The sequence below is a fragment of the Trichomycterus rosablanca genome, chromosome 2, assembly GCF_030014385.1.
Source record: "Trichomycterus rosablanca isolate fTriRos1 chromosome 2, fTriRos1.hap1, whole genome shotgun sequence".
Lineage (NCBI taxonomy): Eukaryota > Metazoa > Chordata > Actinopteri > Siluriformes > Trichomycteridae > Trichomycterus > Trichomycterus rosablanca.
In genome coordinates, this window is record NC_085989.1 from 11,664,366 (window position 1) to 11,684,299 (window position 19,934).

Here is a 19,934-nt window from a genome sequence, read left to right on the forward strand (position 1 = left end):
ATCACCACAAAAGACAAAAACAAATTAAATATTGTGTTTCTGAATTAAATAGTTCACACATTGCAAATGTAATGCATATTATACTTTGCTTAGAAAAGTTGTCATTAAATTATGAATCATATTCAGTGCAAGTAACTTGGTAACTTGGATGTACAACATTTCTTAACCCTTTAATGGTCTCACCAAGAAAATAATGTTTAATTAATTATAATTATTTCTTTGCATTTCTTAGTTTTTTGGATCATACCAAAAACAAACAATGAATATTGTTTACTGCTGGCTTCAAGTTGACATATAGATTAGAAAGAGTCTATAGAAAACAATCAACTAATATTTTGGAGTTTAACACGTCAACCAAAACGTAGATACAACCCAAACAAGATAATTTAAATACAGCTTTTTTTTTTTTTTTTTGCATTTTATCCCCTTTTTTCTCCCCCTTTTAGCGCGTCCAATTTGCATCGTGCTTCCTCTCTGCCTATGCCGAACCCTGCCCTGACCGGGGAGATCAAAGCTAACCCACATTCCCTCCGACATATGAGCAGCAAGTCGTATGCATTTTTGCCACCCACACATTGACGAGTGGTGTGCCACCTAGCGTTGCATGCGGAGAGACACACCCTAAGAGCACTCCTTCCTCATCTCTGTGCAGGTGCCTCAAATTAGCCAGCAACAACAGGCCAAACGTTGTTCATATTGCCACTCATCCTCAAGCCGGCAAGGCAGAGCTGGATTGCAGCGTGTGTTTTTACCACTGCGCCACCTGAGCGACAAATACAGCTTATTTTTACCCAATGGTTGAGCAGACCATTAAAGGGTATTTATTAGGATTTTGACATCATGTTTTACACACTTGTTTTATTAGAATCCTCTCTAGTTAGGCAGCTGCCTAGGTAGGCAGTAGGCAGCAAGGCAGCTCACTAGGTATTCGAACAGACCCATTGTAACATTTCAGGCCATCCATGGCCATCCTAATGCTCTGACTTATACTATTTAATAAATCATATTAAACCTATCCAGCTTTATTTGAATTTCTTCTATTGGAAAGTCTCATATTTAAGAACTGACATTTTTATAAACTTTACCAAGCATGTCTAAATCTGGATCTGACTGAAACCTGAACAAAAATAAACTATAGCTTCGGCTATTGACTAATGAGGAGAGGGGTAATCACACTACATACAGTAAATAGGGCGTAAAGCAAAAAGAAAATAAGACGGGACCTTTGGCCGTCCACATGAGCCATTTAGTTAAACAGATTAGTTTTTCTCACTCTACTGTGAGAACTGAAAGAACCCAACCCACCAGTGTATTTACACACCATATCGATGGTGGAAAGACCTGTCACACCTTAGATAAATAATGACTTAAACAATGGAACTCTTATGAGAATGCTTGCAAATGTAATGCCATCTTGACTAAGCACACTTATTTATCAAAGCAACACCTGTTTGGAAAAGAATTCTTTGAGATACTATGTTACAGTGCTATATTAAATGTTTTAATTACTCTGCACAGAACAGACAATGCCTGCTGGTCGTGTATCCCAATCTACTCCTTCACCCATGCCGTTCTTTCCCTTTTCTTGCTGCACATCAGCACACAAACAACTTTATTCCTTGGAAGGAAGAAAACCCTGTCTCACAGTATCCCCCTTGTTACTTATTGAGTGTGTTTTTGGGATGAAACATAAGCTGCGTCCGAAATCGCATACTTCCATACTCAATAGTACGCGAAAGCAGTACGCGAGAGCGGTTAGTATGTCCGAATACATAGTATACATAAAAAGGTATGCGAGAAGTACCCGGATGACCTACTTCTTGGGCAGCCATGTTTAAGTATGCAAACGATGCACACTTTCGGTCCGCTAATGTATCCCATAATTCAACTGGAGCTGCGTAGGCGTTCAAAGCGGAAGAAGAAACAAGAAAGATGCCGGAAAACAGAGTCCTCTGTTTACAAGTGTAAGTAAGATAAATAAAATAAAAATGTTATTATTGCGTACAACCCTAAATAACGTTACGATTAGCGCAAAAAAAAGATAAATATCCAAAATTGGTACAAGGTCTGTAACTACGGTGATATTACATCATCACGTCATCACTTGACGTTGGTAAGATGGCGGACATAGTACGTAGGGGTGTTGCGTGCATACTGCACACTTCTGTACTCAAAGCGCATACTTTACCGGCCGAGTGGTGTATACTTCCTCGAATCTAGTACGTACTCTGTAATTATGCGATTTCGGACGCAGCTATAGTTTGGGAGACCAAACAGACTTGTCTGAAAAAAAAAACACCGCACAGCCATCATTGAGAAAGCTTCTGACAAGCTAACGTTAACGTTCATTAATAAACGCACGTAATTAACGTTGTGCACATCATACATGCGATGCGATTCTGCTGATTGAAATATTTACTTTAAAAGGATAATACAGTCCGATCCCATCTGAGCCGATTCTATCAGCACATACATTCGTGGTTCACCTCGGTAAATCGTAAACGACTCCGAGTCGGCTCCCGCTCTGTGGTAATAACCAGTATAATTAAGCCTGAGCTTTATAATGTAAGCGAGTCACACAAAATGTTCTGTAGTATTTGGTGTTTATTTACAACCGCATCATTCATTATAACAGTAAACACGGAGAGATGACTGAGAAAAGAAACTTACGCTGCGCTTAAAATGAGTCGACTCCTGAATCACTTGTATCGACACTGTGAACAGAGTATTAAAGACACACACACGTCCTATAACAGCGGTCGCTGCTTTTGTAACCGGTTATCTTCGCTGTTAGCTCTATTTGAAGTTTTTTTTTTTTTTTTTTAAACGGAACTAAATAACATTAAACGTGCGTGTGAGCGTGGTCAGTGAGAATAATTCAATCTGTCTCCCGTGGGTGAAAAATGAATTGCTTTAGTTTTAGAAGTAAAAAAATCTCACAATGTCACGCCCCCCGGTCAAGCACTCGCCCCCACGACATAAAAACAAAGTTTGCGCGGGAACTAGGTGGCGAGCGGAGCGGAAGAATACGTCGTCACGCGGCGCTATACGAGGAAGACTGCATTGTATGTGCTCCATGTGAGAGACGGAGGTGCTTATGTAGGTGTGTTCCGACTTACGGCGAAAATCGCGTTACGTTGCGTCCGTAGAAACAGATCGAGGACCTACTGTATTGTTTCATTAAGCTTCTTAATCACGGAGATCTTGGAATACAGTATTTCTTAGCGAGTTCAGTTAGGGCGCATTTTTACTTCTATATTGTTTCATTAAGCTTCTTAATCGCAGACATCTTGGAATACCGTATTCCTTAGCGAGTTTAGTTGGGGCGCATTCACATGCATCACGCAATTGCTGCGTTGGGCTTGCAAGTTTTGCGGTTGCCACGATGATCAAAGCGCAAAAAGCTTCTCATATAAATGTGCCTTACGCTTACCACTTTCTTTACATCGCTGAGAATTTGAAGTAAGTTTTGAGTGAATGTGTAGGTTAGAATCTCAGCTCATTCTGTCGTTACTGTACACTGGACTTGGAATGAGACGTGCCTACATCTAACTATTTTATTTCTGCTATAAGTTTAAGCACTTTGCTTTGTGTACAGAATGCCATCAACACATGCTGCACTTTGTTTATTATGGAGCACTTGAGAATTTGATAATATGGACATAAAACTGTTTACATTTAGTTTTGTGGCATATTATTATGCCATACAGTTTGTTGTTAGAATAAAAGAAGCGTAAATGAGATTCAGAATAAAATTTGGAGGAAAATTAATTGTTGAGATTAATCGACTAATCGATAAAATAGTCTATAGATTAATCGATAAAAAAATAGTCGTTAGTGGCAGCCCTAATCACACAACTTTCAAGGTGTTCAGATCGCTGTACAGTTCACACTACAAACCTTGATCTCTTGTAATCAGGAGTCTTTAAAATTGTTGTGGTTTGTCACCAGGAGGGATCACAGACAAGTCTCCCAAACTACGTTTCATCACAAAAACACACGCAAGAAGTGACATGGATCGTAATGATAAAATGTCCAAAAATGCATGTCACAATCTGTTCGCATTACCTTTCACACTACATGATTTTGAATCGCCGACAGGTCCAGATATATGTTTTTGAAATATATTTTTAACATATTTTTTTCCATTTTAGCGCGTCCAACTGCCCGATTGCATCAGGCTTCCTCTCCACCAATGCCAATCCCTGCTCTGATTGAGGAGAACGAAGCTAATGCTACGGCAGCACGCCGTATGCATCTTATCACCTACACTTTGACAAGTGCAGTGAAGCTCAGCACTGTGTATGGAGAGACACACCCTGAGAGCACTCTTTTTTCATCTCTGTGCAGGCGCCATCAATCAGCCAGCAGTAAATGCATTAGTTATGAGAGAGAGAGACCCCCATCCGGTTTAGTCCCGCCCATATCTGAACAACAGGCCAATCGTTGTTCATGTGGCTGCTCAGCCTAGCCGGCAGGCAGAGCTGGGATTCAATACGATGTATTCGAGATCCCAGCTCTGGTTCCAGCGTGTGTTTTTACCGCTGCGCCACCTGACCGATCCGACAGGTCCAGATATTTAACATGCTAAATATTTTCTTTAAGTCTGAAAGCCGTTTGGATTGAGTCGTTGACCAGTTCACACATCAGTCAAGAGCCAGTTTTCGAGCCCCAAGCAAACACCGATTTGCCTCCAAGCTGGCACATCTAGCGTGTAGTGTGAACTAGGCATTAAGTTACACAGAACAAAATCGAAAACACAAAACTGGTTCAGGACAGTTAAATAAGCTAATTTTAAGCTTTTGGTCTTACCTCAACCTTATTGAGACCATGCAGACTTATAAGTCCACACTGGAAAATGAATAAAAGTGGTTGAACCAATTCTTAAATAAAAATTACTCCAAGACCCAAACAAATTAGCGCCGAAAGCTTGTTGATATTAAAGTTTTGACTCATGGAGAGGAAAAGACATGTGGTCCAGAGTACTATATAAGTAATAATAAAATGATTAAAGTGAACTGTGGGTCTCACTCCTGTTTCACCGAGGTCATCTGCTCACTCCAGTGCTCGCTCTGCTCTTTGTAGCTGTCCAGCTCCTCCTCCAGAACCAGAATTGTGGCGTTTACCTTTTGGCGCTCATCCTCAATCTCCAACTGAGACTAAGAAAGATAGAGGAATCAAACCGGTGTAATTAATGCAGTTGGAAAAGGACATATTTCACATATCTTCTGCTACCTGCACAACAAGAACTTAATTAATGTAGGTTTTAATGAACTTGTAATTAAATGCATGTCTTTTATTATAACCAGTTGTCTGTGCAGATGGACTGATTATTAGCAGGCTACATGAACATAACATTTAGCTCATAAACCAACGGTCTACAACCTATCTGGGCATTGTACAGCCCCTGAGCAGCCACATGAACAACGATTGGCCTGTTGTTCAGATAGGGGCGGGATTAAGCCGGATAGGGACTCTCTCTCAGACTAGTGCGATTACGACCTCTGCTGGCGACCAGGTGGCGCCTGCACGGAGATGGGAAAGGAGTGCGGTAGAGGGTGTGGCTCTCCGTACACAGCGCTGTACTGCACTGCACTCAAGTGTAGGTGATAAGATGTTTGCTGTGCACGTGTCGGAGGGGGCGTGGAGCAGCCTCGTCCTCCCCAATCAGGAGCAGGGACCAGCATTAGTGAGAGGATGATTGATGGGCAGAAATTGGATGCACTAAAAAACCGTGTGCGATTGACAGAGATACAAATAGAAGAACTTGAATGATAAAGAGCGCTCCCTCCGACCCCTTTTTATACGCCCGTACTTCAGTGGATTTGCGCGTGAGGCCAGTCTCACGCACAGAGAGTCACGCACTGATCTCAACTTTCCCCCACTTTCCCCCATTTCTGTACAGGTGCCTCAGGCCTCATTTAGCAGACGCTTTTATCCAAAGCGACTTACATTACTGTGACAGTGCATTGTCCAAGCAAAGGTTAAGGGCCTTGCTTAAGGGCCCAACAGTGGCAACCTGGCAGAGGTGGGGCTTGAACCAGCAACCTTTCCATTACTAGTCCAGTACCTTAACCGCTAGGCTACAACTGCCTCAAGGTCCTAAGAGAGCGTCGAAGACCCCAAGCAGCAGACTAGTGGCCAATTTTGGCTGCTGCCAGCACTGCCAATTGTGCCTGTTAAAGGGTGCCCAGCTGACCAGTAGTAGAGCTGAGATTCGAACTTGGAGAGTTCAGAATCCCAGCACTGGTGTGCTAGCTAAATACCTTACATTACCTGGGCGCCCTTATACACATAAATTTGACATGACTTGACCAGCTGAACAAGTTGAACAGACGTGGTTGAGGAAGAAGCAAGAGGAACTTCTAAATGCATCCAAACAGACCTTCAAGCTCAAGGTACAACAGTTTGAAGTCGCATCATCCGTCAGATTCTGAATGAAAATGGACACAACATTAAGATGACCCAGAAGGACACCTCTTCTACAGACAAAAGACACAAAAAGGCCACACTGGATTTTGCCAAAATGTGTGTTGACAAAATGAACGCTTTGTTTTACCTGTGATACGTGCTCCATGCTTTTTTGAAGTGCCTGCATGTTTTGGCTATACTCCTCTCGCAGGGCCTCCATGTCTCTGTCGTGAACGGCCACCTCATCCTTGAGCACCCCCTTCAATGCAGTGAGCTCCCTCTCTCTCATGTGCAGAGTCTCTTCCACCTTCTGCTTTAGCATAATCGTCTCTGCCAGCTCGGTCTGAAGTGTTATCACATCCTGAGAAAATATCAACCATGGCATTGAGACACATTCAGGAAAAAGTCAACTTTGATCATCAATTTTAATGATCTTTTTTAAAGATCCCAATTTAGCGTAGCCAATCCGCTGCTGGGGACCCCAACGGCGTCCAAGAAGGGTGTATATTCGCCTGACACACACTCCCTCCGACATGTGCACAGTCCACCAATCCCTTCTTATTCACCCATACTTTGGTGGATTTGGGTGTGAGGTCGGCTTCGCATACGGAGAGCCACGTCCTGAATTCTGCACTCCCCCACTTTCTGTACAAGCGCCCTGGGCAACCAAGGTCCTTACACAGCGTTGATAACTCCACCCCTTAGTCCTGTCTTTTGCACCCAGCAGACTGGAAGCCAATTTTGTATGCTGCAGGCAATTATGCCAGCTAGAGAGCGTCTCCATAGGAAATAACGACACAGTCAGCACAAAAACTACCGTACTGCTTCTCATGTGAATGCGCCTTTACTGAACTCCCTAAGGAATACAGTATTCCAAGATCAAGCATCACCACAATTAAGAAGCGTAAAGAAAACAATAAAGAAGTAAAGGTAAAGAGCGGGTTTTATCGATTTTTTTGTTAATTTTTATCTGTTTTTCCAATTGTAAACAACCCCCAACAACCCCAATTAAAAACAACCCCATTAGGCTCTCCGAAAAAGCTGATTCTTACAATTTCTCAGAACCCCAAGCTATAATACAAGTTTAAAAGTGAAACAGGAGGAAAATGCAGCTAAACACAGATACATGTGGAGCTTTTAGAGTGAATTTGACGCTTGTTCCCCACACAAATATAGATTTGTCTCAAATTCGCACTTTGATGACGTTTTACCGCACCGCTCAAGTCAAGCGCTAAACAAAGTGGCAGTCATACACATGTCGAGTTTAAGGGAAACGTCAAGTTTAAAAATACAAATTTCTCGACTAAGGGCATTTAGTTTCAAAGATTTTAACTTTTGTCAGTTAAATAGAGGTTAAAAAAACTTTTAACTTTAACTTTTCCATAAATAGGGAGTGTGTTCTATAACTAAGGCCTACCGGAATCACGGCCGTGAAAATAGCGTCACAGACCATTAAATGAGTCGTTTTCCGAGTAATATGCAATTTGCGTATTAAATTCTATATTTAAGTTCCGTGTTTAGCTATTTGACAATATAGCTAAATATTCTATTCTATTTAACAAGTGCTATTCTATTTAACAAGTGCCTCAGGTTTACTGGTTAATTTGCACTATGAGGCAGTCCTAGCAATCCTACAGCAATTCAGTTAGTAATCGGTTAGTCACACTGTCCAAGTTTTTGAAGGCTATAGCAGCTAAAAACACTACTCTGGTAACTGAGTTTGGAAAACTCCCAACTGATTCTGTGGACGCAAAGGAGGGTGTGTCAAAACACGGAGGAGAATTTTCATCTTTGAGACAACATGAAACCTCGCACAGTCGCTGGATGCTAGGTTTACATTCAGCCATTGAGGTGGGCTGTGCTGTGTGTTGTAGCTTCCATTTATTCTATCATTCAATTAATGAGTGTAATTTAATGACAGTCGTGAAATTTGGCACTTTTGTTTAAAAATCTGTGAAATCTGTGATTTTTGAAAAACGAGGTCAGTGAATTTAGGCCCATTTTCTTGTGAATTTAGTAGGGCCCTAACTATAAGTTTGTTTGTTGTTTGTTTATTAGGATTTTAACGTCATGTTTTACACTTTGGTTACATTCATGTCAGGAACGGTAGTTACTCATTACACAAGGTTATATCAAACACAGTCATGGACGCCGCTCAGGTGGTGCAGCGGTAAAAACACACGCTGGAACCAGAGCTGGGATCTCGAATACATCGTATCGAATCTCAGCTCTGCCTTCCCGGCTGAGGCTGAGCGGCTACATGAACAACGATTAACCTGTTGTTCATATGGGCGGGACTAAGCCGGGTGGGGTCTCTCTCTCATGACTGGTGCAATTACGACCTCTGCTGGCTGATTGATGGTGCCTGCACAGAGATGAGAAAAGAGTGCACTTAGGGTGTGTCCCTCTGTACACGCAGCTAAGCTGCACTGCACTAGTCAAAGTGTAGGTGATAAGATGCATACGGCATGCTGCCCACATGTCGGAGGGGGCATGGGTTAGCTTCGTTCTCCTCAATCAGAGCAGAAATTGGCATCCAATTCACCTCACTTGCATGTCTTTGGACTGTGGGAGGAAACTGGAGCACCAGGAGGAAACCCACGCAGACACGAGGAGAACATGCAAACTCCACACAGAAAGGACCCGGACCGCCCCACCTGGGGGTCAAATCCAGGACCTTCTTGCTGTGAGGTGACAGTGCTACCCACTTAGCCACCGTGCCACCCTCCTAACTATAATTAAAAAATTGTGTACATTATTTGATGTCAGAAATGACTGACTTATGTATAGTGCATATATTTGTTTACCACATGAACTGAGCCTGATTGAGGCATGCTCTCTGATACTCCTCTCAGCTCCTCCTGTAGCTGAGCCAGCTGATCCTCCTGCTGATAAAAGCGAGACAGCAAGCCTTCCTTCTCCATACGTAGCTCCAACAACCTGAACACAGCCATGACAACAGAATCCATCAATCCCAAACACCAAGGACTCAGACGTATTCAGGACAATCCTATTTTTAGCATAATGTTTTGCCTCAACAAAAACTGACTAAGAGAACAGAAATGAAACAATGCAATCCTTTCACCAAAAGTAAAGGTTTCCTTTGTGAAATGGGAATTGTTGATGTTTTAACACAGAACTATTGTCCCATTCAGGAAAATGTTCACACAATCACAGACAAACTGGCCCCGGCAGACACCAACCACAGCCAGAGAAAGGCTCTCACGCACACACCACACACACACTTGTATATGTTTCTTACTGATCCTGAGCATCCTGCAGTTCTCTCTTGGTCTGATTCAGCTGCTGGTTACTTTTCACGGTCTGATCCTGCACTGGCTCCACTCTATTACCCACCAAATTAGATTCAGCACCCTGGAAAACACACATACACACTTCTATTGTATCATTTTTTCTTTAACAATCCATCTTTAACACATGTATATACACAGTTGTGCTCAAAAGTTTACATACCCTGGCAGAATTTGTGATTTTTTGGCAATTTCTCTGAGAATATGAATGATAATACAAAAAAATTTTTTTATTCATGGTTAGTGGTTGGGTGAAGACATTTATTATCAAACAATTGTGTTTGCCCTTTTTAAATCATAATGACAACAGAAACTACCCAAATGACCCTGATCAAAAGTTTACATACCCTTGTTTTTAATACCCTGTATTGCCTCCTTTATCATCAATGACAGCTTGAAGTCTTTTGTGGTAGTTGTGGATGAGGCCCTAATTTTCTCAGATGGTGCACATTCTTCTTGGCAAAATGCCTCCAGTTCCTGTAAATTCTTGGGCTGTATTGCATGAACTGCACAGTTGAGGTCTCCCCAAAGTTGCTCCATGATATTGAGGTCAGGGGACTGAGATGGCCACTCCAGAACCTTCACTTTTTCTGCTGTAGCCAATGACAGGTCAACTTGGCCTTGTGTTTTGAATCATTGTCATGTAGGAGCATCCAAGTGCGTCCCATGCGCAGCTTCCGGGCTGATGAGTGCAAGTTTTCCTCCAGTATTTTCTGATTAAATACTGCATTCATCTTGCCATCAATTTTGACCAAGTTCCCTGTGCCTGTGTAGCTCACACATCCCCAAAACATCAGTGATCCACCTCCGTGTTTCACAGCAGGGATGGTGCACTTTTCATCATAGGCTTTGTTGACTCCTTTCCAAATGTAGCAATTATGGTTGTGACCAAAAAGTTCAATAACTGTTCCAGAAATGTTGAGGTTTGTCTCTGTGCTGTTTGGCATATTGTAAGCGGGCTGCTTTGTGGCATTGGTGTAGTAACAACTTTCTTCTGGCAACTCAAACATGCAGCCCATTTTTCTTCATGTGCCACCTTATTTTGCATCTACACCACTTTTTTTCAGAGAGTCCTGTATGTCAGCTGACATTATTTGTGGGTTTTTCTTTGCATCCCGAACAATTTTCCTGGCAGTTTTGGCTGAAATTTTTGTTGGTCTACCTGACCTTGGCTTGGTTTCAACAGAATCCCTCATTTTCCACCTTCTTAATTAGAGTTTGAACACTGCTGATTGGCATTCTCAATTCCTTGGATATCTTTTTATAACCTTTTCCTGTTTTATAAAGTTCAACTATCTTCTCCTGTGGATACTTTGATAATTATTTTGCTTTCCCCAAGCTTGTAATCCAACAACATCAGTGGCAGCAATGGATGAAACATGCAGGGGTCTGTCAGGAGCCCATAAACTCACTGACTTTTTATACACACACACGAATTACAAGCAAACAGATCACAGGTGAGGATTGGTACCTTTAGTAGCCATTTAAACCTGTGTGTGTCAATTTGTGTGTATGTTATCATGCCAAAACTTCCAGGGTATGTAAACTTTTGATCAGGGTCACCAGGGTCACCAGGATGCACTATGGGAAGAAGGCAAGCCGGCGGAGGCAGTGTGACGCTTTGGGCAATGTTCTGCTGGGAAACCATCCATGTGGATGTTACTTTGACACGTACCACCTACCTAAGCATTGTTGCAGACCATGTACATCCTTTCATGGAAACGGTATTCCCTGATGGCTGTGGACTCTTTCAGCAGGATAATGCTCCCTGCCACAAAGCAAAAATGCTTCAGGAATGGTCTGAGGAGCACAACAACGAGTTCGAGGTGTTGACTTGTTCTCCAAATTCCCCAGATCTCAATCCAATCGAGCATCTGTGGGATGTGCTGGACAAACAAGTCCGATCCATGGAGGCCCCACCTCACAACTTACAGGAATTAAAGGATCTGCTGCTGACATCTTGGTGCCAGATACCACAGCACACATTCAGGGTAAGGGCTGTTTTGGCAGCAAAAGGGGGACCAACTCAATATTAGGAAGGTAGTCATAATGTTATGCCTCATCAATGTATATAGCAATGATAATATTAATTATTATTATCATCACAAAAAACAAACACAACATGGCAGCAATAAATACATATAAAACAACTGTTCGAAAAGTCAATTTATAGCCAAATTCACAAGAAGGGATTGAAAGTAACGGGTCTTAAAACTAAGAGTTGCTTAAAAGTAAGCATAGTACAACACAAAACAATAGCTGAGACCCGCAATCCATGTAGTAAATTTATTTGATCATACTGCCGTGTTGGTTCTTTTGGTTGATTTTTATAAACAAAGACATTTACATTTTATCAGGATTAAATGAAAATCCTGATTGGTCCATCTTCTGTTTAGATGTTTCTAATAATTGCTAGAAATTCAGTGAAGACAGCTGGTGGAGGCAACCATTCACTTAGAATTCTTCTGTCTATTCATCATTCAACAAAAGTCTCCCCCAAACCCCCTGCTCTACACCTGTCCTCTAGTGAATATAATACTGCAGCCTCATATTTCTTACCCATTAATAAATTAATATTTTATTATATGGGGCGGCACGGTGGCTTAGTGGGTAGCACTGTCGCTTCACAGCAAAAAGTTCCTGGGTTTGATTCATTTACATTTACATTTTCAGCATTTAGCAGACGCTTTTATCCAAAGCGACTTACACAATGAGCTGAACACAATGAGCAATTGAGGGTTAAGGGCCTTGCTCAGGGACCCAACAGTGGCAACTTGGTGGTGGCTGGGCTTGAACCGTCAACCTTCTGTTTACTAGTCCAGTACCTTAACCACTGAGCTATCACTGCCCTAGGTGATTCCTAGGCGCCCTAGGTGATTGCTATCACTGCCCCACTGATTCCCAGGTGGAGCAGTTTGGGTCTTTTCTGTTTGTGTTTTCATGTTGTCCCCATGTCTGAATGGGTTTACTCCGGGTGTTCCGGTTTCCATGTCACATGCACAAATATCAATCACCATTGTCTGCACATTGCATACATCTAAGAGACTTTATACAACAGGTTACTCGGAAAAAAAAATTATGGTTCCAATATTTATTGCAATCATATCCTAATAAAAATAAGCAAAACCCCTTACAAGGGTGTGACTCATGTCATGGTTGAATTCTCACTCACTTTCTTAACTGCTTATCCAATCAGGGTCATGGTGCTGGAGCCTATCCCAACTTTTCAGTGGCACAAAGTAACACCCTGGACAGGGCGCCAGTCCATCGCAGGGCAGACACACACACACACACACACACACACACATTAGCCATAACATTAAAACCACCTTCTTGTTTCTACACTCACTGACATGGTGGTGGTGTGTTAGTGTGTGTTGTGCTGGTATGAGTGGATCAGACACAGCAGCGCTGCTGGAGTTTTTAAATACCGTGTCCACTTACTGTCCACTCTATTAGACACTCCTACCTAGTTGGTCCACCTTATAGATGTAAAGTCAGAGACGATCGCTCATCTATTGCTGCTGTTTGAGTTGGTCGTCGTCTAGACCTTCATCAGTGGTCACAAGACGCTGCCTACGGGGTGCTGGATATTTTTGGTTGGTAGACTATTCTCAGTCCAGCAGTGACAGTGAGGTGTTTAAAACTCCAGCAGCGCTGCTGTGTCTTATCCACTCATACCAGCACAACACACACTAACACACCACCACCATGTCAGTGTCACTGCAGTGCTGAGAATGATCCAACACCCAAATAATACCTGTTTAGTAGTTGTCCTGTGGGGGTCCTGACCATTGAAGAACAGCATGAAAAGGGGCTAACAAAGCATGCAGAAAAACAGATGGACTACAGTCAGTAATTGTAGAACTACAAAGTGCTTCTATATGGTAAGTGGAGCTGATAAAATGGACAGGGAGTGCAGAAACAAGGAGGTGGTTTTAATGTTATGGTTGATCGGTGTACACACACCCATTCATCTATAGGGCAACTGGAGCGCACAGAGGAAACCCACACAGACACGGGAAGAACATGCTAACTCTGCACAGAAAGGACCCAGACCGCCCCGCCTAGGGATCAAACCCAGGACCTTCTTGCTGTGAGGCGACAGTGCTACCCACTTAGCCACTGTGCCGTCCACTGTTGTATTCTATGCCTCTTATTTATTCAACTACAGCAATGTATTGAATCAGAATGAGCCGGCCTCATGCTAAACCCATGAAAAACTGCGCTTTGTTTACTCAATGCTAATTATTCTCATTAACATCAGGGTGAGCAGTTCGAAGCGGTGTTCCATTGTACTACCATGAACAAACCCTCAGTAGTAAATGATCTCCAAAAGAAAAAATGCATTAATGATGTAACACGGACATCTGAGAGGTCTGGCAGTCAAGATGAGCCTCCCACCGAAAGTATCAGTTCTAGCCCAAATTAATTATTAATGCATAGCCAAGACTAAACAATGATCCCATAATGTGCAGGCTAACACAGGAGAATAATTCACATCCAGGTAGTGTACACTGGTACCTTGCAACTAGACGTCCCCTATACTCAAAATCTTTGAAACTTGGCGTCCCTCGCCAAGAAATTTGCTCCCTTAAACTCAACAAGCTTAAAAAATGTATTTAATTTCAAATTAACAATGAACAGCCAGTTCAGCTCAGTGCTTGGCTTGAGCGGTGCAGCAATACATCATCAAAGTGCGAATATGAGACGAATCTGCATTTGTGTGGAATAACAGTCAAATCCACTCTGAAAGCCCCACATGTATCTGTGTTTGGCTGGATTTTCCTTGAGATGTTTGGACAATTGAATTGGAGTCCACCTGTGGTAAATTCTAGGGATGTCCCGATCCGATCTCAAAGATTTGAGATTACTAAGGCCGATCCTAAGCCCGATCCTTTGTTTTACGTCAGCATGTCCGCTGTGTGGAAATACTTTAAACTGGAAAGTGAAAAAAGTCCAACAGTGAAGTGTAATGTCTGCAATGCGAGAATTTCACGAGGTGGTAGGAGCAGAGCTGCATTCATTACTGTAGAATTTTACTATTTATATGGTGTGTGAGTCAAGGATCACTCCGGTTTACGAAACAACGTAGTGATGCACTTGCTTAACAAAGAAATAAATACACGGTATATTCACAAATTGTCGGGAGCATAACACTTCATTAACTTCTTCTGTTATGGTACCGAATAGCGGACAGAGAGTACTTGCCCGAGGGGGCGCGAGCGGCCGTCCGGGGGGGGGGGTGATTATTATTATGAACCGGTGGCACACGAGACTGGCGGAGGACGCGGCAGGCATCCGCGATTGAGCCATGGTCCACTAAGGGGAGGGGCGCGTGGCGAAAGCCGTGCTTGGCATCCGTGCTCGAGAGCCGTGCCTCATCCAGGGGAGGGGGGCAAGCAGCACTTGGTACACGTGACCGAGTGCTGTTCCACCAAGGGGGGGGCGCAAGTCGTGCTCGGCACACGAAGGGGGGGCGCATGCTTAAAAAGGTTTAAAACCCCTGAGCTAGAGTACTACTACAATGCTGCACTAAGTCTGTTTACTTTAATTTTGTAAAAATAAAAGAACATTAAGCAATAGCTTGGATGCAGGCAATTTTTTTCCTACAGCACTGCAGAGCTATTCAGTTGTTAAACATATACATTGGATTAATTTGAATAACTGTAATGTACTTGAAGTGTGCACTGTGTGAACAGTATTATCCAGTTCTTATCTAGACAGTATCTAGAAAATACAAGTATCGGTTTGAGACTCGCTATCGGATCGGGATCAAAATTAATGATTGGGATCAGGAAAAAAAAAAACATGATCGGGACATCCCTAGTAAATTCAATTGATTGGACATGATTGGGGATTGCCATCACCTGCCTATATAAGGTCCCACAGTTACCAGGTCAGAAACAGGATTGTGTCGAGGCATAGATCATGGAGAAGGGTACAGAAATATTACTGCAGCTTTACAGGTCCCAAAGAGCACAGTGGCCTCCATCATTCGTAAATGGAAGAATTTTGGAACCACCAAAAATCTTCCTAGACCTGGCCGCCTGGCCAAACTGAGCGATCAGGGAAGACGGGCCTTGGCCAGGGAGGTGAGCAGGAACCTGAGGGTCACTCTGACAGAGATCCAGCGTATTCTTGTGGAGATGGGAGAACCTATCAGAAGATCAACCATCCAGGCAGCACTCCACAAATCACGCCTTTATGGTAGAGTGGAGAGACAGAAGCCACACCTTAGTAAAAGACACATGACAGCCCGCTTGGAGTTTGCCAAAAGGCACCGAGAGGACTCTCAAACCATGAGAAACAAGATTCTCTGCTGTTAAAATTGAACTTTCTGGCCTGAATACCAAGCTGTCTGGAGGAAACCAAGCACCACTCATCACCTGGCTAATGCCATCCCTACAGTGAAGCATGGTGGTGGCAGCATCATGATGTGGGGATGTTTTTCAGCAGCTGGACCGGGGCGACTAATCCTGATAGAGGGAAAGATGAATGCAGCTAAGCAAACTGAGATCATTGATTATAACCTGCTCCAGAGCGCTCTGGACCTCAGACTGGGGCGACAACGACCTGAAGCACACAGCCAAGAGAACATAGGAGCGGCTTCAGAGAACATCTGTGAATGTCCTTGAGTGGCCCAGCCAGAGCCCAGACCTGAATCCAATCAAACATCTATGGAAGGAGCTGAAAATGGCTGTGTACCAACGCTCCTTGTCCAACCGGACAGAGCTTGCAAGGATATGCCAAGAGGAATGGGCAAAAATGTCCAGAAACAAGTGTGCCAAGCTCGTAGCTTCTTCCCCAAGACGCCTTGAAGCTGTAATTGCTGCCAAAGGTGCATCAACCAAGTATTAGGCTAAGGGTATGTTTGAGGCAAAAACAGAACTCAATCTGTTATAGAATGAGTCTGTAATGTAATAAAATGTGGAGAAGGTGAAAGGGGTGTGCAGACTTTCCGGCTTGACTGTATGTATCATATAGTGTGTGGTTTGGGAAACAGCCTATGATATAAATATATGAACTAGAAATTTTGCTATTATTTATCTAAAATGACACAGTGGCACATCAAGTCGTGTGGGTGCAACACAGCCCCAGGTCTCCCAGGGGTTGAACATCAGCTTCAGTCTCGGTCTTTGTTCTTACAGTGTCACTCACATAATGGGTGGATGCGCCACTCTAAACAGGTTTGGTGTGAAAGAACTCCACAGAGCCCTGAAGTCAAATGTCTTTTGCAATCTCGGCCTTATCAGACAACATCAGCGTCTTACCTCAAATAAGCTCTGTTGATTGATTGATTGATTGAGTACTTTATTAATCCCTGAAGGGAAATTGTGGTGTCGCAGCAGCAACAACAATTATGACAAAAAACATCACACAGTGACATTACAATGAGGTAAATAAAGAATCAAAAAATAAGTACAAATGTAAATACAAGTAAGATATAAAATCTAAAAATATACATATATGAAGAAAATAAAATATAATAATATAAAAAATAATTGTCTTTCGTGGGTGTTATAGGTTCTGCGTCCTTCTCTTGCACCAGTGAAAATATATATATATATATACAGGGTGGGCCATTTATATGGATACACCTAAATAAAATGGGAATGGTTGGTGATATTAACTTCCTGTTTGTGGCACATTAGTATATGGGAGGGGGAAAACTTTTCAAGATGGGTGGTGACCATGGCGGCCATTTTGAAGTCGGCCATTTTGGATCCAACTTTAGTTTTTTCAATGGGAAGAGGGTCATGTGACACATCAAACTTATTGAGAATTTCACAAGAAAAATACTTTATTCTTTCATGAGTTATTTACAAGCTTCTCTTTGTTTACAGCCATTGACATGTCGCAGAGGTTAACACGTGAGGAGCGGATAGAAATTGTGTTGATGTCTGGTGAACGCAGTACCCGGGCAGGTGTTCCTGGCAGGTGTTCCTATGTCCACTATTAAACGCTTACAACTCATCCAAAATGTAGCTGCCGGCTTGTTTTTAACCAACCTAAACGCTGCCACATCACCCCACTGCTGCATTCCCTTTACTGGCTTCCAAAATGCAGCTGCCCGGCTTGTTTTTTAACCAACCTAAACGCTGCCACATCACCCCACTGCTGCATTCTCTTCACTGGCATCCTGTAGCTGCCTGCATTCAGTTTAAAACACTGATGCTCGCCTACAAAGCCAAAATGGACCAGCCCCAAGTTACCTTAGAGGACTAATAAAAACCCGCTCTGTACCACGCAACCGTCGAGCTACTAGTCTCACTCGACTTGATCCTCCACCCAGAACTCGAGGAAGACACGCATCATTGCTCTTCTCTGTACTGGCACCCAAATGGTAGAACAAGCATCCCTTGTCTGTCCGAACATCTGAGTCTCTCGCTGTCTTCAAAAGATAAAAAACCCACCTCTTTACTAAGCACTTAAGCTGACATGTACTTATTAATGCTTTTATTTATTTATTGCACAAAAAAAAACCTTTGTTTCTAACAGGGTTTCAGCAGATTTGTATTCTTGGACAGTTGGCTACTGAAACTAGAGTAGGGAAATGTTCATTATGGAAGCTCTTCCGTAAGAGTGTAAGCTTAAAATAGCTTAATAGCAAAACTCAAAGGTCATGTTCAGTCATCAGACGTCACTGATGAATTAAACTGTAGCCTCTCAGACTAGACCTGCTTAGCAGACAGGCGTGAACAAGCATCTATGAGAAACAAACATTACTCATTTCCCATGTACAGTCTTAGTAATATTCTTAATGTAACTTTCTTGGAATACTTGAGGAATCTCTCATGCTGTGACATCATCCTATTTGTAAGGCCATGAATAACTCCGGCCGTGAAAATCAGAGGGGATTCCTCACAATGCAATTACGAGGGATAATGAGGATCAGGGTGTCTCTCCATACACAAAGCTGATCCGCATATGAACTCGCCTTATGCAGGTGAAAAGATGCAATCGGCTACTGCATACGTGTCAGAGGGGGTGTGTGTTAGTCACGGTTCTCCTCAGTCAGAGTGAAGGTCAACATCAGTAGAAAGAAAGCGTAATGCAATCGGGTAATTGGATACAACTAGATTTTTTGCACGAAAAAAAAGAACTGGAGATACGCGGCGATCAAAACGTGACCCTCCGTGTTTGAGACTAATTGGCTATGCTAAACTTGGAGAAAAAGGGAGAAAATGTATGAATAAAATAGGTACTTTATTTAACATTAAGCAGACACTGTGCCCTGACTATCGCTTCCTCATTCAAACATGCTGACAAAAGCGGCTCAGTCCCAATAAATGCCAGACAATGCAAATTTCTCCACATGTACTTACCTTTAGCCTACAGAACTGCTCATGAAGGAGATTCACTTTTCGTTTCAGGGAGGATTCACTATCAGCAGACCTGATGGGCAAAAGTACATTTTTAAAGTCTAAATTTAGTTAGACATAAAAGCTGCATCTGGTTACTGGTTTGAATTCTTACCCATCTTTGAGGATCTCATAGATGGCTTGTTTTTCTTGTGTATCCACTCCATTCACAAGGTCTATACTTTGACTCTGGGTCTTCAGAAGATCAGGAGTCACCTAAAATGATAAAAGAACATTTATATAGTAGAATGTCCATTCAAAAAGCCAAAGCCTAAACTGGGAAAGAAGTACCACAGACCCAAAGTCTACTCTTGAAGCAACAATAGTTGCAACAATTGATGACCCAATCATTACATTGCTTTTCATTTTTTTACTTTATTTCCCATGAGAAACACTGGGCACAATACGGGAATACCCTGGACAGAGCATCAATCCATGGCAGGGCTTCGGCCATCTGTACTTCCGCCCTCAGACATAGCCAATGATGTCTGTCCAGACACCCGACCAGCTGATAGCACTACTGAGTTTCAAACCCTGATCTCAGCGATGGCGAGCCTTATAGACTGCTGTGACACCCGAGCACATCATTAGATTGTGCAAAGTCACTTAAGACTGAAAAAAGAGTACTAATAACTAGGGCTGTCAAACGATTAAAAATTTTAATCGCGATTAATCTCAGAATTTCATATAGTTAATCGCGATTAATCGCATTAAATAAAATCTGTGTAAATGTTATAGAAAACAAGGTTTTTTAAGTGAAATGTGAAAAGTGGACGTTTCTACACGAAGTGAGTGTGTTTTGACCCTTTTGGGGCTTCCATAGTTCATGGACTAGCGTGCTTGACTC

The 19,934-nt window shown here is 42.6% G+C and overlaps 1 protein-coding gene across 3 annotated transcripts in view; it reads right to left on the bottom strand.

The window, feature by feature from the left end:
- Positions 1-19,934, bottom strand: part of cgnb (cingulin b) — a 70,108-nt gene that overhangs the window by 23,328 nt on the left and 26,846 nt on the right. For all 3 annotated transcript variants that reach the window (XM_063011213.1, XM_063011205.1, XM_063011220.1), the window contains exons 3-8: positions 19,203-19,303; positions 19,052-19,121; positions 9,674-9,786; positions 9,219-9,351; positions 6,560-6,772; positions 5,032-5,159 (exon numbers count right to left, since the gene is read on the bottom strand). In XM_063011213.1, coding sequence (XP_062867283.1) covers positions 5,032-5,159; positions 6,560-6,772; positions 9,219-9,351; positions 9,674-9,786; positions 19,052-19,121; positions 19,203-19,303 — 758 coding nt within the window. The remainder of the gene's footprint in view (positions 1-5,031; positions 5,160-6,559; positions 6,773-9,218; positions 9,352-9,673; positions 9,787-19,051; positions 19,122-19,202; positions 19,304-19,934) is intronic.